The sequence below is a fragment of the Grus americana genome, chromosome 2 (genome assembly GCF_028858705.1).
Source record: "Grus americana isolate bGruAme1 chromosome 2, bGruAme1.mat, whole genome shotgun sequence".
NCBI lineage: Eukaryota > Metazoa > Chordata > Aves > Gruiformes > Gruidae > Grus > Grus americana.
Window position 1 is genome coordinate 129006348 of NC_072853.1, and position 27497 is coordinate 129033844.

Here is a 27497-nt window from a genome sequence, read left to right on the forward strand (position 1 = left end):
ACCAGGCCATCCCTTTCTAGACTTATGGCATGCTCACGTTCACACACAGACACATCCGCTCAGTGAATGGTATGAAAATACCAATTTAAACTGGTGCTCAACAAAGGGAAAAGAAGATTACATTAAAAAAATTGAGGTTCTACTTAGTGCATAATGCAGGTTGCAATCCTAAATGATATAAAAAGAGTGAAAACCATAAACTGATATTCATCAAACTATCCTATTAATCCTTAAGATGTTTTCCAGAATAATACACCTTTTCCAATTTTGAGAGAACAATATGCGTTTTGTGCAATCTCAATTTCTAATCCCTGAAACAAAAAAGGAAAAAGAAAAAAAAAGAGAGATAATCCAGAGGTAAAAAATTATCTGGTAGCCAGCTGAACCTCTTTACCCATAGACGGGATTATCTTACCTGAAGCAGTTGATTTTCCTGTGCCAATATATTTTTTTTTCTCTTTAGGCTTGATTTTTTTTTTTAAAAAATAAATGCTGCTGGGATTAGATATATGATCAAATTACAGCAGAATCCCAATTTAGGATTAGTCAGATGATTCAGTAACTGCCCATGGTACACATTTAGATTGCAGCAAATGCTAGGTAATACAACTCACTTTATCTCTCTTTTTACTGTGAACTAAATGAAGTTGAAAAATCCTGCACCTTTAGAGCAAGTAGTATACATATAAGCAGTAACCTGGGGACTGGTTGATGTATGACTTCTTATTAGACTGCAGTAATTCAGTCCTGTGCTTCAGACCTAGATGATTTAGGTATATTAACCCCACTGACTTGCAGAGCAGACAGTTTCCTACACCATCTCCCTCTCCTAGATGTTACAACTGGCTCTTCCTTTTTTTTTTTTTTTTTTTTTTTTTTAAAATTCATCTTATTTTATGTGATTTTACATCGATTCTCTTTAGGTAGCAATACTTTCCCCAAAGTCCAAGCTCTTTGATCTCTCTGATTATTTGAGCCAATGTTATTTAATTATATATGTATAATGGCATTAGAATCTGGCCAAAGACCTTTTAGGAAAAATTCCAGGAAATATTAGTGCTATATTGCTTGAAGAAAAAATTATCTGTCCCTATATAAACTCTTTTTTTTTTTTTCTATTCTACTGCTGCTGTAAACATATTTGTTCCTAGTAAATCTCCCAGGCACAATTTATTCCAATGGAAGTGTGATTTTTTTCAACTCGGCATGTCCCCTCAATATGTCTCTTACCACAATTAGTTTGATGATTTTCTTTTAGATGCTGACATGATAAGGTGAGGGAGATGATACTGGTTTTAAATAAGAAAGGTAAATAATGCTTATTTACACCTGTTGCTTAGGAATCTGGGCTACTATGAAGTCAAATAAAGTTTACAAGGAAAAAACCCCAAGTATTAATTACTAAAGCCCTTAAAAGTAGGGGGGTTATGTTATAAATAGGTATTATATATATAGTAAAATACATAATATAGAAATAATAATATATAACAAAATAATAAGTCTTTATAACAGCCTGTTGCAGCTGCTGAAGGAAAAGAATTATTTTTTTTTTAAGAAAGATATAACAAATGCTAAACAGATATTAAGTAACAATCAATATAAACTACAGAAAATATGACATGAAATTCTAGACCTGTTCAGGAAAGAGAAAGAAATCACTGGTAGGCAGGATTAAGGAAAATTACAGTTTTAGATGTATTAGAAAAGAAACGCTAATCTGCAACTTCAGTTCCTTTGTGCTGGTAGATAATAATCTTTCTACAATAATCTTGTAGAAAAAACAGATGTTTTCAATAAATACTTCTTATCTAGCTTTGAAGTGGAGCGCAGCAAAGTATGGTTGTACCGTGTCAGATGACAAATTACAATCCAGTGTATCCTAAGATTCAGTGGGTAGTGATGTTTTAAACTAGTGGTACTAAAGGATTAACGAGACGTCACTTCTGCAGGTGAGTGAAAAGAATGCAAAAAAGAAATCTGCCATTCGTAAGCCATAGATGAGGGGAGATGTGGACTTTCCTTTCTCTGAGGTCTTTGAACAAGAGCTGATGCCCTTCAGGAAAACATGCTTTAGCCAAACACAGTTTATTGGAATTAATATTAATACCTGGATTAAATATACATGGCTATAAAATATTCCTCTACCTCCTATTTTTCCTTGGGTGCAACCCCCAGTAATATTTTCTCCTGGCCATTAACACTCCAGAATATAGTAGAAACAACCCCGTTTGGTTTGTGCGGGCAGTCACAGAGGTTGGGAACCTCATTCAGAGACACATTGCACTTGCGTTCAAAGAAGCATTTTTTTAGAGGTCTTGTGGCTTTAGCTGGATAACTGGCATTCAGATGAATAATGGAAACATAGCTGAAAGCTATAAACTCAAAATCCTCAGCACAAGGATATTGCATTCATATAATGGACCTCTGGAAAAAAGTTTCTGCTAATGTGGAATGAATATAATTCATAGGCTTTGTTCTGTTAAAGTCAGCACTGCATACACTAAGGTGTTTTAACAATCAAATTTCTCCAATGAAAAGAATTTATTTATGGTTAGACACCACGATGCTTGCCACCGTACAGCGTGTGAGGAGCGGCATGGTCCCTCTTCTAAGGCAGCGCTGTGACGTACATTCTCAGCCTTGCTCCATTACAGTTTGACAAATCGACATCATTTTCAGTGATTTTAATGGAGCAAGATCCATTCACAGGTATGGTGGAACATAGCAGAACTGATTCCCAAAGTCCATCTGTAACTGACAGACTGATTTGCTCTTCCTTACTATTTGTTCTTACAGTGGAAGTTAATGGGATATTGAAGTCATATCCGAGTGGAAATACTGGTTTACTTGGGTAAATTATCCATTAATATAAAAACCCTGAAATCTGAAGGCATTAGTGGTTTGAATGGTTATTGTGGTAACAAAAGTCACTCCCTCTAGGAGTATAGTATGGTCAGTGTTAATGCGCTAGCACGGCGTGCTCTACCAAACACCATACTTAGGCTGCTGTACCCATCACTGTGGGCGTGCTGGGACACCCAGAATGACCAGCACACCAACGTTAAAACAGAGGGTTTAACTGCAACTCTTCACTGGGCTGAGAGCCTGTGCAGAAAAATCCCAATATCATGAAACTGAACAAAAGACCACAAATGTAAAAAATAAAAGGTCACATTCTTTTAACTGCTTCCTTGATTTTCAGCCTTTTGGGTTCATCTTTTAAAATTGCTCTCCTTAACTATGAGGGTGTTAAACAGGGATTAGCTAGTCTCAGTTCTGATACTCCAGAAAAGCATCACATATCGTGACCTTTACAATAACATACTAAACACTGGAAAGATTTTCTTTTTTATAAACTATGGTCTGACTTTTAAAATCAGACTCAATCTATGAACATATTGAGTAGCTAAAATACATTATATTGAGTTTTCTACAAAGGAAGATACAGACTTTGGAGTCTTGAAAGAAAAGCAAAGAACTAAAAATATGTCTGAAAAATGAACTGCTAGATCTGCTTTTAAAAGAAGCTAGTATTTGTGACCGCGTAAGTGTGAAAGCTTCTACATGGTTATTTTCTTTATAGAACCTGCAGAAACATGACAGAAAGAAACAATTCCAAAGAGTGAAGAAACATCAATTATATGACTTAACTTTTCACTAAATTCAATGCATGTGAAGCAAATGTAGTTGTTAGGTATTTCATGAACACAATTCACTTTACACAAATGCCGGAGAGAACAATGAAAAGGTCAAACGAGTAAAACATTCAGCAAGAAATGAGGCAACTTCTTTGTGCACTTAAAAATTTTTTGACCAATTCCAAGGGGGAAACCTAAAATATTTTTCTTGGAAATTACCTCATGCAGCTCAACAACAATTCACATAGATAAAAAAATATGAAAAAGACCACATACAAACTGACAAAAGAAAAAAAAGTAAACTACTAAGCATCTAAGCATATCCTTGGAAATTACCTAGATGTTTAATTAAAAGCCTTCAATCTTATTGAAAAGTATTGTGTTGTTTTGCCATTGTGTTATAGGATAGTAAGCCTAAATACAAGCATCGTCTGATTGTAGCTATAATGCATGTCAGTCATACTCTGTATAACAGGGTAGTTTTAACTTTGTGTACCTTTTGAAAGGAAACTTAACAGAGTGAAAATTACTTACAAAACTATTACTACAGCATTTCCCAATGTGTGGATTGACTATAGGTGAAACAAATGATTTGTCACACTGCTTTTTTTTTTTTTTTTTACAGTAGCATCACAGCTTAGATAAAAACCGATGAAGAGTCAGTTCTTAAGTGCTTTTAGTACTCTTAAGCGCTCAGAAGCCTTTCACTCTGACGTTATAAGTCTCATCGTGAAATAAGGAGTAGGAAAGAAAAATAATCTGTCTGAAGAGTTTCGTTTAGGACAGCTGAGAAGTGGAACAGTGACTATATTTGCCAGAAGCACAGATGCAGAATATCTTGACCCAGCTATAAGCTGCCTACAGAGCTCTCCCCAGAATAGCAAGGAATTACATATGGTAAATGCTGCGTATTTCAGCCTGTGCTTATGAGGTTCCCATCATCTTACATGAGTTCTTTGAAAGGCCTTTATTCTGCATAATCCACTGGCTTTGTTTTAGGTATTTCTTCACAAACCTGGATTTCAGAATGGAGCCTGTTCAGTACTTCTTTAAGTACTTCTTTCTTGGATTTTACCTTTAACTTTGATGATACATGGCAACAACACATAAGGATCCATTCTTGTAACCAGTCCACCAGTAGTTTAAGTCAATGATGTCATTCATTTTTGGCCTCAGGAAAAGCAGGAATGCTCAGACGAGCAGTTTCCTTGTCTTAACTGCAAGGTATCTGCCAACTTCAGGAGTAGTAAGCCACATTTTTGGGCAGTGATTTCTTAAAACTTTGGTTAGATCTACAAGCACACATTTTTTTCATTGTCCTCTTAGATGTGAGGTTCTCTAGACACAGATATTGTTTTACATTACATTCTGTGCACTTGAAAAGATATGAAATTATAATCATTACAATAATGAAAAAGAACATGAGTGAAAAAAGAAATTGAACCTTCTAATTTAAAGCAACTTAATAAAATCTATAACATTTAATACTATCTCATCTAATTCCAACAAAAGTTGTTTAATCTTTACAATATATCAGGGTTTTTTTTATTTTATTTTTGCAATATTTCAGTGATAGGCTTGGCTACAGTGATCACAGTATTGTCAAATGAAGCATGTGACTGGGAAAAGCCAGCACAGATTCACCAAGGGCAAATCATGCTTGACAAACTTGATCAGCTTCTATGACAAAGTAACCTGTTCAGTTGATGTGGGGCAAGCAGTGGACATTGTCTACCTGGTTTTCTCCAAGGTTTTTGATACAGTTCTCCACAGCCTCCTCCTAGAGAAACTGATGTGTTATGGTCTAGACAAGTGGTCTGTGCGGTGGGTGGGGAACTGGCTGACAGGACACACCCAGAGAGTGGTGGTAAATAGCTCTTTTTCAAACTGGCAACCTGTCACAAGTGGGGTCCTCCGGGGATCGGTACTGGGCCCAATGTTGTTTAATATTTTCATAAGTGATCTGGATGATGGGATCAAGTGCACTCTGATGAATTTTGTGGATGATACCAAACTGAGTGGCGAAGTAGACACTTCAGAAGGGAGAGCCACCCTGCAGGAAGACCTAGATAAGCTAGAAGAGTGGTCTAACAAGAACCTTATGAAGTTTCATAAGGATAAATGTAAGGTCTTGCACCTGCAAAAACAATCCAGGAGTGCAGCACAGACTGGGATCCACCTGGCTGGAGAGCAGCTCTGTGGAGAGGGATCTGGGAATCCTGGTGGACAGTAAGCTCAGTATGAGTGAACAGTGTGCTGCAGTGGCAAAGAAAGACAACAGGATGCTGGGTTACATCAACAACGGCATCACCAGCAGTGACAAAGAAGTCATTATCCCATTCTACTCAGCAGTTATCAGGCCACACCTGGAATACTGTGTTCAGTTGCGATCCCTACTATACAAAAAAAAGATGTGGAGAGGCTGGAGAGGGTCCAGAGGAGCACCATCAGGATGATCAAAGGACTGGGAAGCCTGCCATATGAGGAAGGCCTGAGAGAACTGGGTTTGTTCAGCCTTGAGAAAGAAGGCTTAGGGGAGACCTCATCACCATGTTCCAGTACTTAAAGGGTGGCTACAGAGAAGATGGAGACTCCCTTTTTACAAGAAGTCACATGGAAAAGACGAGGGATAATGGGTGCAAGTTACTCCTGGGGAGATTCCAGTTGGACACAAGAGGAAAATTTTTCACAATGAGAACAATCAGCATTGGAATAATCTCCCCAGGGAAGTGAACATTGGACACTTTTAAGATTCAGCTGGACAGGGTGCTGGGCCATCTTGTCCAGATGGTGCTTTTGTCTAGATGGAGCTTTTGTCAAGAAAAGTTGAACCAGATGATCCTTGAGGTCCCTTCCAACCTGGTATTCTATGATTCTATGATATATTATTTTCAATACAATAATACACACAGTTGAATGATTGTGTAAGTCATGAATGGGTTTGTACCATATTTTTAAATCTCTACATATTAAGAGACTAAGACTCAAGGACTTCATAGGATTTCAGACAGTTTTGGAAAGATTTTGAGTCATTTACATTTGTGATAGACACTAATGGGTCAAAAAGTCTCTTTACAGTGCAAATGCAACACAAATCACAGCTTTAGGGCTTCTAAAGATGCTGCTTTTAAAAACTGAAATTGCTAATAAAACACGTTGTTAAATAATATTTAACAAGAGAAAGAGATACACATACAAAGAGAAGCAATCTTAGTAACCATGATAAATTTTCTCTCTTGAAAGTGCAAGCCATAGATAAAGTCTTCAGATGAGCATGTGTGTGGGGAGAGCGGGGGGAAGGGATGGGTATGTTGTCATTTTTTTTCCACAGGTAGGCATAGGAGTATGTTGTGGAAAATCACTTAAAATTGCCATTGCCAGTACATTTATAAATGGTATAATTTTATACCTATAATTCGTATCCAGGGTTCTCTGTTTTCCACTAGAAACTGGATGATCCACAAATATAAAACTAAAATTAAAAGTTAAAGGTCACTTCTTTTTATACCTCTTCTCTCTATAGTTGTTCCTGGCCACTTTCAGAGACAAAATACACGTTGACACCTTTGATTTTGTCCAGCAAATAATGTACTGCCATTATCTTGAAAGCCTATACATATTTTCTCTGAATCATCATATTGATCTCAACTGCTGAAGACATATTATTCAAATAGTCCTGTGAGTAAGTCTGAACATTTAGCCATAAAGTATTGATAATTTTTTGAGTAACATTACTTTCTTCAATGAAAGCATTCAATAATGTTTTAAAAATAATAATAATAATGAAAATACAATATCTAAAAGCTAGAATGAAACAGTTACAGAAAGAAAAGCACTACAGTGGACAGTTATAGAAGAGTAAAAGTTATGCAAGCAGGATTTTATTACTAATAAAATGGAATGAACTGGGCTCCCAGGTTTTCTCTCCAAAAGAGAGAAAACTTTACAAATATTATTGAAAAGTAACCAAGATTCATTATGCTTCTTAGAAATATTAAAACTTTAGCTGCCCAGACATACCTAGTTACAAATGACGAACCCAGTTACTGCCTATGCTAATTAAGGGGCATAAACGTTGAAGCAAATAGTGCAATAAAGCAGGTAATCTCACTCACCAGATGAAATTCTAAGATATATTTATGTGTTTGTTTAAATACACTATGTTTAAAAGTTTTTCACTCCACCTCTTTATGATTTTAAGATACATACAACAGTCAAAAAATCTAAAACTAAACTAGTTTTAAACTATCATTGGATAGAGGAAGCAAACTTATTTGCAGGAGAATGCTAGAGAAAGTTTGCACATATTACAGAGGAAAAGAGATGTGAAAGTGCACTCTAACATCACACAAGTTATCAAAGCACTAGCATATACAGGAAACATCAAGAGAAAAATAATTTTAACTTAATTTGAGAAGCCTTAATGATATTCCCTCTCCGTCTTCCCCAAAGATATCCAAAATAGGTTATTATTATTGTTTATCTTCTATTTATATTTTAGAGACCTTTAAAGGCTAAAGCAGTTAAACGTCTAGCTAGATGTGCTTTTTTCTCATAATTAATTTAATTCAGATCAACACTCCTACTTATAAGCACCCCAAGTCAGAGGAACGCTTCCATATGTATTTTTATCATGCTTAAGCATATGCTGAATCACAAATTGGATAAGCATAAAATAATTTTTTTAGCCCCTAGATTTATTCAAACTCTTCTGCTTAAAGGAAACCCTTAGCCTCTACCCTATAATTTCCCTTGAACTGAGGAGCAGACATCTCTCCCTTTTATTGTCATGTCTCTGCTCCCTTTGATAACACAGCTAAAAAGGAATACCTTGTTAAGTCTAAATAAGAGTTTATGCAAGTTGTGTGCGTAAAATATATTTTATTCTCAGAAATCCAAATAAAATCAAAGCGTATGATAGACTCTTTTCTCCAATCCATGATTACAGTGTTGTAATACCTCATTCCGTGATTACAGAGCTGTAATACGGCTGGAGGGCCCATCTCAGACAGGTCTCCCCACTGACTTTCTGAGGCAGCAGCATCATAAAAAGAATTTTATTCAACGCTTCTCATTGACTTTTCTCAAAGCACATAGATCATCCATCAAAGACGTGCTTTTCAGACCCACAGTGCAACAATACCCTGAACCTTATGCTTAAATTTATGTATGCTGTCAACCTTACACGTGTTAGGAGACATATTCATTCAATATTTTAACAGACAAGGGACCATTGAGAGGTGACTATAAACACACTATTTTCTTTAAATTCACTGCAGAGATTTAAATGCAGTATAAGAATGTCCTGAAAATACTCTATTAACTTTTCCCCAGAGCTACAAATTTAAAAACAGATAATAACTTTAGAAATAATTATTTTGGGGAAAATGGATCCATTATTGAAACTGTGAAGGAGGAATATTCATATGCTACAGTACAGTGTATGTGCTTACCAGTAACATAACTATGTAAAGAAGTCTTTTCTAGTACTTTATATACTTTTCTTTGAATATATTTAGTTACAACCAAATTTTGATTTCCTGGATGATAAACCTAAGAGTCTAACCAGAAAATATGAACTAAAATTTACAGAAAATCTTCCTCCTTTTCTTTTTCTTACCCAGCTACTCTATTGATCATAAAGATAACATTGCTTTTGATATAAGAAGTCAAAATATCTTAACCTTGAGTCAACTGTTTTTATAAAGATGCCCAGGTAGATCAAGTGGAATGATTTCATTTTGTATTCCTTAAAATGGAATGCGTAGTCATTTATAACTGACTAGAGTCATAGCCTTGCTCTTTTTATACAAGACAAAAGATGATCCTCCGTGATCTGCATTGCAGAATGTAGGTTTCTTACTGCAGTGCTGGAATATCATTCAATGTGGATTGCTTCCATTAACATGAAAGAGTCCACCAAGATCTAATAGTGATCATAAAAGGGGAAAATTAGACCTTAAATCTAATGTCAAATCAATGTCCAAAGGAGGAAACACAAATATTTATCCATCATGATATCTGATTCTTCCATCACCTACTAGTCTTACTCTCTACAGTAAAGCTGTCAGAGAAATGGAGTAAACTTTTCAAAGTGTTTGTAAGAAAAATTTCTGTTAAACTAAAGACATTCTGAGTTGTTTCTTAGTGTTTAAGAAGTTTCAGTCTTTATTTCTCCTAGAGAAGATCATAACATTGCTTTTAAGGTATGGGTTAAACTACATTTTTTCAGGAAAAAAATAGAGAAAAGTAAAGTGGAAAAGAAGTTTCAAATCTGAGGATCATTTTATTTGGTGGTTTTTTTTTTTCATTTTCTTTCTCTCTTAGAACCCATCCTAAGCCTTTTCATATTCAAGAAAGACATACTCAGCTTTGCTTATTTCTTTAAAATAATAGCGTGTCCATCTGCATATTACCAAAAGATCTGAGCTATAGTTTGTCAGTGTGACAGCATTGAGTGCTGTTATAACAATAAAAACTTGGGGAAAAAACTGTGTGACCCCAGTCAGGGATTCTTTTCTATATTCCAAGGAAATGAATAAGATAATACAAAAAAAAAAAGAAATTCCTTTACTACGAGGCCACTATTAGTCTTCTTTTTAATTATTTAAAGGTGTAAGTTTGAAAGGATCATTGAAATAAAAAGTTTAGAGAACAGACCAGATGACAAACTGCAACCTCTTAAATTCTATCCCAGTTGTCAGCATAGCATATTGATATTGTACATTTTCATTATTGCAGTATGAGTTTTAATCTTCTTTAATCATTAGTTTTTAAAATCTAGTGATTTTCAACTTGTGGTCCATGGGTCTTCTAAGTGTCTGTGAAAGGTAATTAAAAAAAAAAAAAAGTACATTATGAACAATACTTTAGTAATTCCAGGCCACATCCCTACATTGGGAAGGTTTTAGATATCCACAGGGTAAAACAATGTTTTTCAGCCTCTTAAGGTAAAAAGCAGGACTACCTGAATCAACTTAAAGTAAAAAAAAAAAAAAGGAAAAAAAGTTGATCTAAAGTTCAAATGAAATCTCAAACTATACAACTAAAATTGATTTTTTTTAAAATCATGAAAGCAATTATTATTTTATCTTCTACATTATACATTCTGTGTAAACCTTAAATCTCAAAAAAGAGATCCCAAACATATCTTACCGATGATAAAAAGAATTTCCACTGCAATGTCACTGACAGTTGTGCTTCGAGTTGTAGACAGCTCATCATGGCCAATAAAGCAAACATTGTAAGGTACAGTCACAGCAACATAAAACGTTGCCAGTAAAATAAGCCAGTCCCAGCCAGCTTTAAAAGTGCTAAAATGCAACAATATGAATTTGGATTTTTTTGCATCTGAAACTTTGTATTCTGGAAATGCTGGTTTATCTACAAAAACATTCTGAAAAAGAGAGAAAAATTTGAAATGAGACAAAACAATAACTTGATCATATAGACACATTTCTTCCAATGCAGCCATTTGGGTTTTTTTTAAAAAGCATAAATAAATATGGCATACTCATGTGCAGGCAAGAACTAATGCTAATTTTTCTCTAATGTAGTCCTCACACTTACTAGACAGATGGTTCTGTTGATGGAATAACTTTTGTAAATGTTGGGGCAGGAAGAGGATTAATAAAGAACAGATTAAATAGAATGAAGAGGGGACTGAATCTGGTGAACTATTTCTTCCTGTGTTGGATGAATTCTGACGGAAAAGCAACGTTTTTCTGCTGGACAGATAGGCTAAAGCTTTGTATACATGAGGACATAGTACTGCAAGTAGGAATAAACGTATAGAAAGAAATATACGGTGCTGAAGACAAAGCATCCTTCCTACACATATTTTAGGGCTGTCAGGAGGTTGTTTCAGACTAACTCTAGCCTGGTCCTGTGGGCTGAACAGCTGTAAGTGTTTGGAGCACTTCTGCTGGTTTAGTTTCATCTGAGAGAATCCAGTTCGTGTGCCCAAGACTGCTACGAACCAAAGCACAATTAAGATGAATAACTTTTTGATTCTCTTTAAAATTGCACTCCTGATCTAAACCAAAATACTAATGTAGACCCACCATAATACAACTCCAGGACCAACTACCTTCACTGTTAAACTATACCTAGCATTGTCATGTGTCTTGAGTCTTTGTCATCTAACCAGCATAGGTCTTTGCAACAAAGACTTCAGTGCCACGCACCAGTTTTATAAATTCTTAGCTTTCATCCTTCAGAGTTTTAACAAAAACACCTACTCTCCTGAAAAGCAGCGTGTGCTACATGAACTGTCTTGTATTATTTACTAACAAAATTCTTGCTTGCTGTCATCGTGCCCCTGGTTAATGCTGTTCCAGTAACGAAGAGCCTCGCAAAACAATATTGTGTATTCAGCAAGCTAAGATTACTTCTGATCTTGAAGTTATTCACTATGAATGTAAAAAGACAATTGCGTGACCGCAGACTTAATTACATTTGCCTTGCCTGTCACAGCCTTTCTATTTGTGTGTTTCATTTGAAATACTGATGTCTTCTCCATTCTTGGTTCTGATTCATGAATCTTAGGGGCTGAATTCTCACTGTTGTTAGCATCAGTCCATTTTTAAGCACAGAGTAAAGAATGTTCCTCTTATGACTTCCAATTCATAGCTTTAGAATTCTATGCAATAAAGGTAGTAAATTAGTCTGACAACAAATGTTTTAAACCAGTATAGTATCTGCACTAGGATTTTGACAATACAGGAAAGTCACTAAAAGCTATTTAAAAGTCATGTTCCTAAAAAATATTACTGTGCTATGAAAATATCACTGGAAGACCTGGTCATATTTTGCAGATTTTTTTTTTTAAGTTTTACACTTTTTCAACATTTAACATTTTTTAACATTTTTAGTTTTTTAACCTTTTTTTAACATTTAACTTTTTTTGACATTTAACATTTACATTCAATGGAAGTGACTGTATGCCCTTTGAGGTATATACCAGATGTGTATTTTCATGTCTTTATACCAATTTTTTCTGCTTTTAATTTCTAACGTAATGGTGTCTACGAGTATGTATCTGCACTGCTGCTTAATATTGGTAATCAATAAAAGGAACATGCCAGGTAGCAGATCAACTTTTCAGGGTGTTCATGATCTGTATCTTTTGGCTACTTTTTCATTGTCTGCCTTCCATCCTCCCCCTAACCATTAAAAAAAAAAAAAAAAAAAAAAAAAAAGAGAGAGAGCAAGCATTTTCTTCATGTGGCTCTGTCAAAGATTTAAGATTTTGATGCTAATGATATATAAACAAGAAACTAAATACTTTTCTGAGATTTTAGGAAAAAAAATTATTTTTGCTAACCCTGTTTCTAATAACTATAGGCTCTCACTGTTGGAACAGGCTCTTAGATACTATTCTAGCAAATTTTTATATGTACATACTGATTTCATATGCATCTCTAGTTCTCCTCTGCATTAACTCATCTGCATTAACTTTTCTGCTGAAACATTGTTCCATATAGAGGGAGAATTATTCTTTCTCCTGAGGATATCTCTTTAGAAGTGTTTCTGCTGCTGTATTTTTGGGTTTGTCTATTGTCTGGTTTGTTTTTTGCAACATTCACAGGGTGTTTTATGAACTTACTTATTAGTTATAGTTACTAGGGGAACACAGGAATAATTTAAAGAAAGAAACATTACTACTTCAACTAGAAATGAAAAGAAAAACTTACTCTGCACAAAGTTGAAGACATTCACATGAAAAGTTGCCTAAATAAAGTGTGACCTTCTGGAGCTTACACAGTACAGAGGTTTTCAGCTAGAGCAATACCTCGAGTTTCTTCTTTTTTTTTTTTTTTTTTTTTTTTCAAATAGTTATTATGGAAATGAAATAATTGGCATGGTAAGTTTGAACCTAAAATCAAGTTCTGAGAAATTTTATAATGTGGCTTTCCTGGGGTTAAATAAATGTCTCTTTACAGTATGGCTGAATGTACTGTCTTGCTGTGTGAAGTGCAGCAAATACCATAGTAGGCAGAACTGCACTTAAGTGAACTGCACTTTACTCCTTTTGTTACTGTAAAATTATGACTAGGATATTTCTCAGGTACCCACTGACCTTTTACAGTACTTTTTTTTTTTTTTTTTTTAAAGAGAGTAGCAAGAGTACATTTTTGAAAAAGAGGAGAATTACACCTACATTATTAATTTTTAATTTGTTCTTCTCTCTTCTTTGTAGATGTCCGGAGATATGATACAGGACAGCTCTACTCCGTCTCCGCGCTGACTCAAAATGTGACCCTGCTCTTCCTCTTCCTTTCCATTTTTCTGCAGAACAGAAGTGAGAGTTCATTAAACGTCAAGAAAAGGCACTTTAACCTTTGGGAGCTGAACTACTGACATTTTAGACTTGGGTAGAAATAGGGCTAGATGTAAAGATTATACGCACCATTTCTTAGTTTTGCTTAATCTTTTGCAGTTAAGAAAACAAAATCCCTCTCCTGCAGGGCAAATGAAAATCACTGTAAATTTTTAATTGTCAAAAGCCTTCATGCAACTCAGAAGCAATTATTTACAATGTATGGTTTCATAGATTAAAAAAAATGTACTCTTTACTGTTTCAGAAAATGAAATAGTGATTACTGACCAGAGGCAAGCATGTCTAGGAGTAGCCACTTAAAATGTCCTTAAGGTGTTCCTACTCTCTCTTTTATTTCAGGGAAAGGAAAAAAAAAATCTCTTGTGGTATACTTTATAACAACAAAGAATCTGACTTGTACTAGGCTTCCATTATGTCAGAATATGCCAATTTGCAAGCTTGCTCATTAGAAATATCCAATTCTTATATTCACGTGTTTAGATTTCTTTTCCCACCACATGGTCACTGGCATAATTACTTGACACATTCCTTGGTGACATGAAATCCGTTAAGACTAAAGACTGAACACTGTTTTGGAAAGGTTTGTGGGTTTTCCCTCCATTCAGATGTCTGTAACTGTCAATCACAGGATCAAATTTTGTTCTTGCTTATACAGCAGTAAATTCAAAGTAAGTCCAGTGACTCTGATGGAATTACAGTGAATTGATGCCAGGGTAAATGAAAGCAGACATTTTGTGATGTGTCAGGATTAAGAAAAAAGGAATTATGGGAATAAAGGAAGAAGCTGTCTGTCAAACAGGTTTAATTAAAGTCAATTCAATGCATACAAATTGGGGGGGTGGGGGGGGAGAAAAACCAATTAGCAGAAATTAACAACAAGCAAAATAGCTCCATATTGAAACCTGCCTAGAAAAGCAAGAAAGATTTGAATTATAGAAGACTGATGTATTTTTGGCTCTACAACACAAAACCATACATAACAAAAAGTGTAGGAAGCTAAACTTTCCAAACTTTTCAGTGAAGAATGTTTCATGTAATTCATGCAACATCCCTCTCCAGGTCAGGATTTTTTACATGTCAGTAAGGAGGACAAGGTGGGGGGGGGGAAGAAGAAGAAAAAAAAAGGAAGGAAAATATGTTGCACTGCAAAACCACTACTCAAAAGCTGGAGGAGGCAGATGGAGAAGCCCCATATTTCCCCATCTCCAACTTCAATGTCTGTGGATGGTTTAAGGAGCTACAACACAAACAGGTGCCAGCTATAATGAAGAAAGATAAACCAAAAGGGAATATTTCTGAAAATACTCAACTAAATGAATGTGTTGTTTTTAAATTTTCATCTCTCAGTCATCAAACCATTTAAAACTCAAACTACATTTTAAAAGTGTTTTGAAATTTGGGGTGAGAACAGAGTGCTTATCTGTTTCTCCGAGCAAAAATGAATTTAAGTCTATTAAATTGGTTCTCTGCTGTAGTATGGGACAGCTGTAGTTGTCTGTTTTTGTCATATGACTTTGAAATTCTCTTTACTATTTATGGGACTCTTTTTTCATCCCTTTCTCAACCTAAACTGCCATGTTCGATAAGGCCATTCAGTTTACTGCCTCCCAAAGTAGTCCATAAAATATGCTTCAGATCTGCTATAAGGCAGGCTGAGAAAGTGGGCAAATACCTTTCCCAAATTTCTGGCCAACAATGCTTTCAGGATTCTTTAGCTAAAGGCTTCATCCTCATGATGTTTCATATCTAATACCTCTCCATGTCCTTAGCCTACAAAGCACAGGTTAGTCCATCGTGGTAGGTGGTAGATATAACGGCCTATGTGATGTGATGTTTTGTGAGACCCACCGTGTTGCAGAAGGCAGGCATGGTACCTTCAGGTGGAGTTTCTTTGAGTACTTCCAACATCCCCAGCAATACAAGGTTCTTCCTGTGTGTAAGTGGAGGTCTCTACCTCTGGTCAACCTTGAAGCCCTCCTCTTTACCCCTCCTAGATCTCCTGTGTCTTTTTAAAGTTGTCCTTTTAGTAGTTCCTTTTTCCAGAATAAAACGAAACTTTCAAGATATGGATACAGAAATGCCTGATACAGTAGTGTGATAATGCCTTCAGGTTTTCTTTCTTAATAACTCCTAACCTCAGATTTGCCTTTTTCTTACATGCTGAACACTGAGTTGAAAGCTATCCATAACTCCATCTCTTCCCAGAATGGCAATAATTACTATGGAGACAGTTGATGTACACATATTCAGTTAAAGTTGTTTCTTTTTTCTTATGTATTTATTGACACTGATTTTTCATTTTCTATTCACTCTTTAAATAAAAACAAGTTCTTCATAAGATTTTAGATTTTATGTGCCAGCGGCCTGATAATGTTCTATTTTAGACGGATCCTGTCTCTCCTATGTAGTTTTAGCATTCCAGCCACTAAGAATTCTGTATTCATTAACCTGCTCCGGTTGTGGGGCTTGATATGGCACTTGGAATCATACTAGTTGCATGTTTGCCCAGCAGGTGAGTTCCACCACATGGTGATTACACTATTTGCAAAGGATTAATGCTACCTTTACGTTAATATTGAAAGTCGCTCAACTCCTAGAGAGAGCAAAGCACAGATAAAAAAGGAAAGTGTGACATTCATTATGAAGCAATAATATTTTTTCTTTTTAAACAGAAATGGTAAAGATTTTTTTATTGTAGTTATTATCAATGAAAAACATAGCAATTGTGTGTGCAGATAAGATGCCATCGGACACTGCCATCACTGGAGCACGTGTGAATAACTTATAAATCAGTGAATGACATTTGTGAATTCTGCTTTCTGATCTTCCCAGTGCCTTTAGGAAAAGAAGCAATCCTGATCCTTAGTAAAGTACGCTGTTCACCAGGCATGCCTTTGTATGTGTGCAATTATTGTCTGTAACTTTCATTCTTTTCCTGTCATACTCAGTTTACAGATCGGTATTCGGAAGGAGACAGTTTATTTTTTATAAACACCCAGCTGTTTCTTTCTGGTTCTTAAAAAAATGTAGGTATCCGACAGACTTGCTTTTGTCTTTCCATGGCTGATCTTAGCAGAAAGATACGATAGTAAATCCAACCATAAGCAGAAAGTCACTTTAAATACAGCTGTTTTATTTTTACCCTGTGCTTAAAATCAGAAGGATTTCTCATCTCCCCAAATACTGTGAGAAATCATTGTCTAAAAAAAGCTCAGATTTGGGGCTCTATTTCCTGGAGCTTCTGCACACCCCTTCCTGTGTGATGATAATCTCACCCCAAAATAGCTCTTAAAAAGGATGCTTTGGAATTTCCTTGATCAGAAAAGTGGTAATTTGTTTTTTAACTCTTCTTGCTGTCCTTCTCTGTTGTTTTTTCTTTCAAATGAGATTAGGTGTAACACCACAACCATCACACATGACAATGTCAGAAGTCTTTTCTAAGAAAAATTAACCACAACACCTCTTTACCAATCTTAACATTAGTCTCATAACAGCTTCAGATTTCTTACAATCTTGTAAGGCAAGGTTGCAATAAAAAAAGGACAAACACAAATGCTTTTGCAACTGTTGATTTTTCTGTTTGTGTTTTTATAAGAACATGAGGCATCAGTCTTCCACTTAAAGATAATAGAAAGTGGAGGCATAACTCTTTTCTTGTCCCTTTGGGAAAAAAAAAGAAAAATCTACTTCCTAGGTATAAATCAGAAAAATATAACCCGACAACTTCTGATAAGCTCTGCTAGGTATATGCTAGCAATACAAAAGAACTGTACACTCAGTTTTACTGACCAAATTAAAACCAAATCTCTGTCTGTTCTCCGTCAAAGCACATCAGAGTAGTCAGGGCATAGCATTGGATATAATCCAGAATACTTTATGGTTTATAATGTTCTCATTCCCCAGATAAAGTACGATACATTTAAATCCTTGAAATGTAAAATAAAGTGTTTAATCATCAAACTGGTGATAAGACTCATACTGTTCTTTCAGTCGTAAAGTTCAGGTGGTAACAAATAAAAGATATCACAAGCCCTTCCTGAGGCAGAGCCAGACCTGAAGGAGGAGTGCTCAACACGTGGCCAAGGGAGCCCATTGCAGCCTGCCAGCTCCCGAGGACCTTCTTTCTCAGGACAGTTGAGAGGGTGACAGGAACCAGCTCATGGACCAGGAACAATTCCACAGGCATGAGCAGGCTGCACCTGAATACCACCCTGCCCTTGTTCTAGTTCTCCAGCCCTGTGGTTGCCTGTAATTGTGCACTTATAGGACCTTCCTTGGAAAGTAAATCCACCATATAGAAGCAGAACCACCATAATCTTCTTGCACAGTGGACTCAAGCTGTGTACACTGAGCAACTCTGATGTGACCCAGAAGCGTTATTCTCACTCCACAGCAGACAAGCCGTGGCATTTCCAAATACTGAAATAAGCTAACCTGCTATGGCCAGAAAGGTTGCACATTATTGACCAAAAAAAAAAAAAAGTCTCAGCCTTGGTATTTTTCCTCATTCTTCACAACATTAATTTGTATCTCTTTGAAAGAACAGCCTTCACTTTTTCTTGAGGTTATGCATTATCACAACAGAATATGCATTAATTAAAAACACTACCTAGATTTCCCTCTGGTGTGATAAAACACCCAATATGCTCTTGTATGGAATCATCTCCCAGTCTGATCATGGATCATTACCACAGAAAGTTTTCTATACAAGTGTGCATGGACTCAAAAGAGAAAGTTAATACCTAGCATTTAATTCATACTACACAAGAAAAACCAAGAGATTTATCTGTTTTTACCTAAGCAATTATAAAGTTAGAGAATGAATAAAAGCAACCAGACCTCTCAAATTTAACCCAGAACATAATATACTGACAATATGTGAATGAGGTAGAGAGGGGCAAAGTAAAGTAGTCTGAGGCTTTAGTTCTGGAATTACATGCACAACTAACTTTATTCACAGAAAGTAGTTCTACTAAAAACCAATGGGACAGAGTTATCCTAAAGGCTATGAGGCTGCAGACTTGGACCTCTTAGAAATATTTCTGCAATTTTTTTCACTCCTTTGAGTACAGTAGCCATTGAAAAGATAGATTTCACCACTAGGGACAAGATCATAACTTTTCACTGGTTTTTTACGTCTTCATGACCACATTAGCTCCATGCTCAAGGTTATATTTCAGCCCCAACTACTTGATTGCCACTGCTGTCCTGTTTGCTTGCCAGGTGGAGCTTTTAGGCTTAGGGTAAGATTGATTCAGACACATTGACTCTCCTCTTCAAACAATATAGATATGACCATCTCAAGTCATGACATGCAGCAAACCTGGCTATTCAAAAATAGAAAGGATAGTATAGGTATAGCGATCTTTAAACACTTTGCAAGGAAAAGTTCTGAAGAAAAGCAGTGAGTCAGATGGCTCTGGATTTACACGGACAGTCAACCCTACACTGCCTGCCATCTGGAAAAAATATATTTTTAAAGTTTATTTAATAGTGTAGTGTATACTTTTATAAATAGGTTTTCATAAAATAATGAGATGACTTCTTAGCTCTTTTGAGGTGAAGGAGCAAATATGAGAAATAAATAGAAAAAATATCTATTCTACTAATATTTTACTCAGAGGATCATAGGATCATAGGATATCCTGAGTTGGAAGGGACCCACAAGGATCATCGAGTCCAACTCCTGGCTCCACACAGGACCAGCCGAATCAGAGCATGTGACTGAGAGCGTTATCCAGATGCTTCTTGAACTCAGTCAAGCTCGGTGCTGTGACCACTTCCTTGGGGAGCCTGTTCCAGTGCCCGACCACCCTCTCAGTGAAGAACCTTTTCCTGACATCTAACCTAAACCTCCCCCGTCACAGCTTCATTCCATTCCCCTCACTGGTCACCAGAGGGAGGAGATCAGTGCCTGCCCCTTCGCTTCCCATTGTGAGGAAGCTGTAGGCTGTGATGAGGTCTCCCCTCAGTCTCCTCTTCTCTAGGCTGAACAAACCAAGGGACTTCAGCCTCTCTTCATATGTCTTCCCCTCTAGACCCTTCGCCATCTTTGTTGCCCTCCTTTGGACACTCTCCAATAGTTTTATGTCCTTTTTGTACTGTGGCGCCGAAAACTGCACGCAGTACTCGAGGTGAGGCCGCACCAACGTGGTGTAGAGTGGGACAATCACTTCCCTAGACCAGCTAGCAAAGCCATGCTTGATGCACCCCAGGGTACGGTTGGCCTGCCTGGCAGCCTGGGCACACTGTTAATTCATGTTCAACTTGCTGTTGACCAAGACCCCCAAGTCCCTTCCAGCATGGCTGGTCTCCAGCATCTCATCGCCCAGTCTGTATGTATAGCCAGGGTTGCCCCTTCCCAGGTGCAGAATCCAGCACTTGCCCTTGTTAAACCTCATGCGGTTGGTGATTGCCCAATTCTCCAATCTGTCCAGATCTCTCTGCAAGGCTTCTCCACCCTCGATGGAATCAACAGCTCCTCCCAATTTGGTGCTGTCTGCAAACTTGCTCACAACACCTTCTAGTCCTACATCCAAGACATTTATGAAAACATTAAAAAGAACTGGCCCTAAAATGGAGCCCTGGGGAACCCCACAAGTGACTGGCCGCCAGCCTGATGTAACCCCATTTACCATAACTCTTTGGGCCCGACCCGTCAGCCAGTTGCTCACCCATCGCACTATGTTTTTGTCAAGCTGTATGCTGGACATTTTGTCCAGAAGGATACTGTGAGAGACAGTATCGAAAGCTTTACTGAAATCTAAAAAATGACAACAACTGGCTTGCCTTGGTCTTGAGAAACATTCATCACTTGCATCATAAGATAAGGAAAACCACAGCAGAAAGTGTGATCTTTGCATAGATGCTCATTAATAGACCACATGCCATAAAATAAATACAATGATGTCTACAGCGAACACAATGGTACTTAATCATATCCAGTATCATTAGCGCAAAATACATTTCATAGGCAGTCCTCAAAAAAACCCAAACCAAACCAAAACAAAAAACCCAGGTATTTTCCGAAGGAAACAATTGAGGTAAAGCAATACAAAAGGATTCTGAATGAACAGAAAAAAAACCACCAACCTTCAAAACCAGATTGTATGCAAGGCTGGTATGAATCTTTCTAGGCTTTTTAAAACCTTTAGCTAACTTTCAGATATTATTCTCTAGGGGACATCACGCCATCAGCTGTCAATAAAGAGAAAACTGATAAAAGTCTGCTTTGGTATTAATGACAGAATAAAAGCACTACCATGGGCAATAGGCTGCAGGAGGTCTGTTGGTTGCATGACATATTCTTTCTGTCAACAACAAACAAATATTCACAGAACTATTAGCTGTATGGTGGATCCAGGCTAGCCTCTAGCTGCTTTTTTATTCTGTTAACTGATTAACTGATTCAATAAGAAGATGTACTTAACGCACATACCAGCTGAAAAACTGTAAACAGTATTACAGAATATTTTTTAAAGGGACCAATTTTGCACAGAATCAATTGTATGATTTTCATCATTTTAATATTGCACCTTCAGAGAAAACTCAGCTTTGAACAGGCAGAGAAAAGAAGCAATAGTATACATTACTTCTACTGTTTCATGGATCAGAAAGAACTTTAAACAGTGGTGTGCTAATGAGATTAGAAATCCTTAACCACATTTTGGACTGCTGATTCTTCCATCATTAAGAAAGAAAGGATAGGTGGGAAAAGACACACAAAGACCATTCTGGTAGTTGATGGGTGTACATTTCTAATAAATAAATCTTCTCTTTTTTTTTTTAGATGCCAGTATTTAGGCCTAGCTCATAAAATTCAGAATTAAAAAAAAAAAAAGTAGACACACATTTCTTCAACTACTTCTAACAGACGAAGATTCAGCAGAACAACTCTGAAGGTGAATTGACTTTAAGCTATTTCTGCATGTATTAATACTAGTGCCTTCTCCTAGGTTTTACCTAAAAAGTTACAGAATCTCTTATAATGAAATAAAATGTTCCAACTCAAAAATAACTATTTCATAATTGCATAAAAATAGTTTATTTACTGGCTTATCACTATAACAATTAGAGAGAGATGTTTCACAAGGGGGAAAATTGTAATTTTTATTATGCCACCAAATTTGAAACATGTCTATTGATTAAAGTGAGTGGTCTATGAATTTGCAGCTGTGTCATCACTTATTCTTTCAGCTGTTTTTTGATGTGACTTTTATTTCCTGGAACAGGTTGTATTTTCCACAGTGAGTGCTAGTTCATGGCAAATTGATATGCTCCTTTATCATTATGAACAAAACCATAACTGTAATAATACAGAGAATATTTTAATTTTTTTAAAAAACCAACACCTAGAGCGTAAATATTTCCAATTATTTAAGTCACTTGAAAAACTTTTGACTGATTTCAGCAAGTGTTAACGTCTGTCTTTCCATGCGAGGAAGTGACATAATCTCACTGAACCTAAAGGCTTTCTTTTTTCCTTTAATTCCATTAATTCAATCACAAAATTTATTTAATGACATTTTGTCCTCTAGAATATTTGAGGAAGGTTATTTGTAATCTGAGATTGTCATAATTTCACAATCATTGATCCTTGCACAATTAAATAAAAAAAAAAAAAAGATTTGCATAGAAGTGGACACTAAAGTATAACCAAAAAGCTAAAGCAATGGCCATAAAGATTGATATATCTCTAAAGGTTCAAGCCTCAAATACAACTTATGTTCTTGCATACGAAGATGGAAAGGGAGAGGGACAGCATCTATGTGCTACATGTATCTGCGGGAACAGGGAGAAGAAAGGTTCTATTTTCGTCCCCTCAGTGTTTACACTCATGCACTAACCAGGAGGGAAGGAGTTTCTCTTTACGAGGGCAGAAGAGACACAGATCCTTCCTACTTTGATGGTCAGCCAGGAGCAAAGTCATCCTAGAGAAGATGTAACTGAGTCATTACAGAATAAAGGCTTCTCCAATACATTCTTCCTTTGGGCAATGGGAAAGTTGGGGTAAAAATGTGCTTCTATCCCACCTCTTCCATCAATAGACCTGCATGGTGGCCAAGCACCCTGAAACCATTTTATCTGCTTTGAATACTGTACATCTAGGTGACTGTACATCCCCCTCTCAATATTCTGCCTCCTGACAGGTGTAAGGAGTATTAAAATGAAAAGTTGTGCCCTGAATATTCACTGCTGTAGCTTCAGCAATCACAAAGTAGCTGAGACAGTAATTAAGCAGACTAAATCAAAGTGCACATCGCAGAATTTCTTAAAAGAGCCCATCCCTGCCCTCAACAGACTTCTTTTACATAAAAATCTGGAATGCAAAATGTTTGGCACATGGTATTTCACTTCTGGCACACTGAAAAGAACAACCCCTCCCTCCAACAAATGATGCATAATCAAAATAAATCTGTTTTCTTAGAAATCTGTATAGACCTAAGGATTAAGAAGCAGCCAGAAAAAGTTATCCAGTTAAACCATAAAACTGCAGCTTAATTTAATCCGTGGTGGGAAAGGGTGTAGTCCAAGCTTTTAATTCACATTATTACTAGGGTAAAAGCGTCTTTGCCAGCAGGCAGGCCAACCTCGCAAGGAGACCTTCAAACTAGGAACAATATGGGAAGAAGATGATGACCAAAAAACATACGAGGAAGTGATGAGGTGGACTGACAACCAGCTAAACTGCTGGGCTCAGGGGGTGGTGATCCACAGCATGAGGTCCAGGTGGAAGCCACTCAATACCATTATGACTGAGGGATTGATGCTATGGCAAATACTGCTTAATTTCATCATTAATGGCCTAGAAAATGGGAAAGAGTGCACTGCCCACAAGTTTGCAGATGATACAACCTGGCAGTGTGAAGTTATTACATCAGATGTTTGTGCTGCAAGAAAGTTCACAGGGACCTTGACAGGATGGAGAAATGAGCCAACAGGAACCTCATCGAGTTCAACAAAGGAAGGTGCAAAGTCCTGCACCTGGGAGGAATAAACCCACGCACTAGGACAGGTCGAGGGCCAACCAGCTGGTGGGCAGATTGCCAGGCAAGCACCCAAAGGTCCTGGTAATCATCAAGTTTAACATGAGCCAGCAATGAGCCCTTGTGCAAAGATGGCCAACAGTATTGTGATCTGCATTGGGAAGAGCACTGCCAGCAGGTTGAGGGAGGTGATCCTTCCCCTCTACTACACTGGTGAGACACATCTGCAGTGCCGGGTCCAGGTCTGGACTCCACAGTACAAGCGAAACATGGACATACTAGAGCAAATCCAGTAAAGGTCCACAAAGATGATTAGGTGTCTGAAGCATCTTATCAATGTGTATAAATATGTGATGGAGGAGGTAAAGAAGACAAAGCCAGAATCTTCTGTGGTGCCCAGTGAAATGACAAGAGGCAATGGGCACAAAAATGAAATACGTTAAATTCTGTTTAAATATAAGAAAAAGCTTTTTTACTTTGTGAGCAGTCAAACACTAGAACAGGCTGCCCAGAGAAGTTGGGGAGTCTCCATCCTTCATGATATTCAGCACACATCTGGACATGGTTCTGGGCAACTTGTTCTAGCTGACCCTGCTTTGAGTAGGGGGCACTAGAGTAACAATCTCCAGAGATGCCTTCCCACTTCAACTATCGTGTTTCTATCTGCTGCACACGTTTTTATAATATTGCTGGAATAAAGTTGAGAAAATCTGTCCTAAGATAATTGTGTTCAAACAAAGAGCTAAAAAATTTTCTCAAACAAAAATACAACAAATAGATTAACAATGAATGCTAAAGGAAACTTTTTGGAATTAGTCAAATTCAACAGGGGAATTTTAGTAGTGATTATAACAGTAGAACTCTACAACTATATAACCCAAATTATTATATATTTGCATACAAATTAGAAATCTAAAAGTAGTCACAGACTAATTAAATTTCTTATTTTCCTACCTGGATTCTTGTAATCTCATTAACTTCCAACATGGGTCCAAGTGTATTATGGAAAGTTCATATGCAGAAATGAAAAAACACTGACCCAGTCATACTATATTGGAGTCCAGATTTGGAGACTGATATTTTCATTTTAATCAGTTTTCCCCCAAAAGGCCAATGGCACTCTTAACCAGTTTACCAAAATGTAGCTCATCGTAAATTAGAATGCTAAAATAAATCTCCCATAAATCTGTTTAAGAAACAGTTCCTGAAGGATTCATTGTGTTTATAAAAAAACCTGTTCCTGTATATTGGAAAGGAAAGACCATCAATTTGATTAGAGCCCAAGTTTAGCAAGAAGAGCTATTGAGTTGCCTTTCACAACAGTAAATTATTATAGGTATTATTAATCAGATGGATAGCAGAGTGTATTTTTACAATAAACTTACAGGTAGGGAAAATTTGTATTGTTGAAAGCAAATTACTGATATTTAAAAGTTGAGGCTCCTAGACATTGCAATTAAAAGAGGTATGGGGGTGGGGGAGGAGGATGGTAAATTAACTTAAAAAAATCCAAACAAAACAAAACATGCCATATGAGAGTTGCTGACTGTCACAGCATTTCTTAAAGACTACCAGACTTCTCAGGCATGTGGTTTTGCCTTTTTCTTATATGGAAGTCTTAGGAAAAAGTCTGGTCTTCCCATTGGCTGATAGGACTGGTTTCACTGGAAACTTTTATACAGAAGAAGAGCAGAAAAAATTCTGTTAAATTTCTATTTAGAATGAGACATTCAAAAGAAAAGGTCACAGACGACATCTGACATTTGGGCTGGGTAAAGGGAAATTAGGGAAAAAAGAGGACTTTTGCAAGGCACATTGGCACAAAGAGCAACTGAAGTTGTGTCAACAGATGAGATAAAATAGACGAGAGAAGGTTTGCAGAAAATCGAAGAGAGTATCAACTCTGAGATCTGTAAAAGTAAAAAGATGATTCACAAGAAAAGAGAGGCCATAAACTCAGGACAAAAAGCTCAGGAATGTGTCATCGTGAAAGTACAAGGGGAACAAGATTTTACACAAGAAACAGATGGTATCAAAGGCAGGAAAGATGCGAGGAAGAATGAGTCTGGAGAAGACTTTTGGAGGCGCAACCAGTGAGAGTGTGTTACCACAGAGTGTTGGTGGAATGCAGAGGGGTCCGGGGCAGACTTAGGAGAAAAAGGAACATGAAGGAATTTTGTTAGATAAGCTTTCAAAGAAGCTTGGAAATTAAAGGGAGATGGAGTGTGACTGTTAATGTTCCATACAAATTATAAAAGTCTGTTCTAGGCAGAACAGAAAAGAGAGAGACAAACAAAACCAATACAAAAGCCTTGCATGGGCAGAAGAGTTCCATACCAAGCATGTTTGTCTCTAAGTTCTCCTTCCCATACACAATCTAACTGCACGAGATATGCCAAAAAGGCAATAGAGAACTGCACACAATGGCAATTATCTGGCTTTCAACACCAAGTTTATAAGTTATCTGATTTTTGAAAGGACAAATTCAGTAATCTTTGAAAAAGTAAAATTATCTTTTTAGCAATATTAACTGTGAAAATAATATCTGGCGATGTGTATCAATCACTTTGCAATGCATGCTAATCACTAAACATTAAAAAAGGTCTTTAGTACCTTTAGACAAAATGCAAACTCAATTCTCTGTTAATACAAGGTGCATCCTACATGCCTGATAGTAGTTGTGGTCTAAGTAAAGAACAATCAACTACTTCTAGAAGTTAAACATTCTGAAATTTCAGATACTGAATCAGTTTCATGGATTGTACTGGGAATACTTTTATGAAAATTATGAGAGATGTTCACCATTGGAGGTCTAGTGAATCACTCTGCATAGGAAGAATTTGAATGTTACTCAAAGCCCTAACATACCATTAAATTTATTTTTATATAGCTAAGTAGATTTATAAAAAATTAAAAATACTGGAATTGTTTGTAAACATTTTGAATAAATGGTTAAATCCTGTTTCTTATCTCACTATATTACATAAAACAGTGTATTTGGCAAATCCCCACAATAAGTGCTACTTTCTGTGGCCAAGATGCAAACAAGTATCACTATAGCATAAAATGATTGCCATGGTTTTAAAATAAGTATAAAGGGAAGGAACAACCAAGTTTCAGGATTGTGCTCTAAAGAGTACATTGCACAAGACAGCCAAATGTCAATATTCATAACCTTATAGCAATTGAATAGGCATTTGCTGGTGTAATGTAGCTCTGCTTAAGCTCTGTCAGTACATGGTAGGAAGAGTATTAATTTTTAAATGTGCAACAGCAAACATGAGTTAAAGTCTGCTTAGATTTACAGTTTGACATGAACCCACATCAAAAGCTGAAGATCATTTAAAGCTATCCTAAAATTAGCATACAGCTATAAAATGTTTATCAGATAAACAATAGCTGTCATTTTACAAGTAATCAGTGATATAGCTATTTCAAGTCATTGCTGGCATACTAAATGTGATTTCTCACTGAGTGTATCCTGAAAATTTGCATCTCTCATAAGGTAAATCATTAGTCTTTAGAGCACAG

At 36.6% G+C, this 27497-nt stretch overlaps 1 protein-coding gene across 1 annotated transcript in view; it reads right to left on the reverse strand.

Moving 5' to 3' along the window:
- The window catches only part of KCNH8 (potassium voltage-gated channel subfamily H member 8), a 204338-nt gene that overhangs the window by 98961 nt on the left and 77880 nt on the right, over window positions 1–27497 (reverse strand). Inside the window, exons 4-5 of the mRNA XM_054814283.1 lie at window positions 13801–13928; window positions 10794–11034 (exon numbers count right to left, since the gene is read on the reverse strand). Coding sequence (XP_054670258.1) covers window positions 10794–11034; window positions 13801–13928 — 369 coding nt within the window. The remainder of the gene's footprint in view (window positions 1–10793; window positions 11035–13800; window positions 13929–27497) is intronic.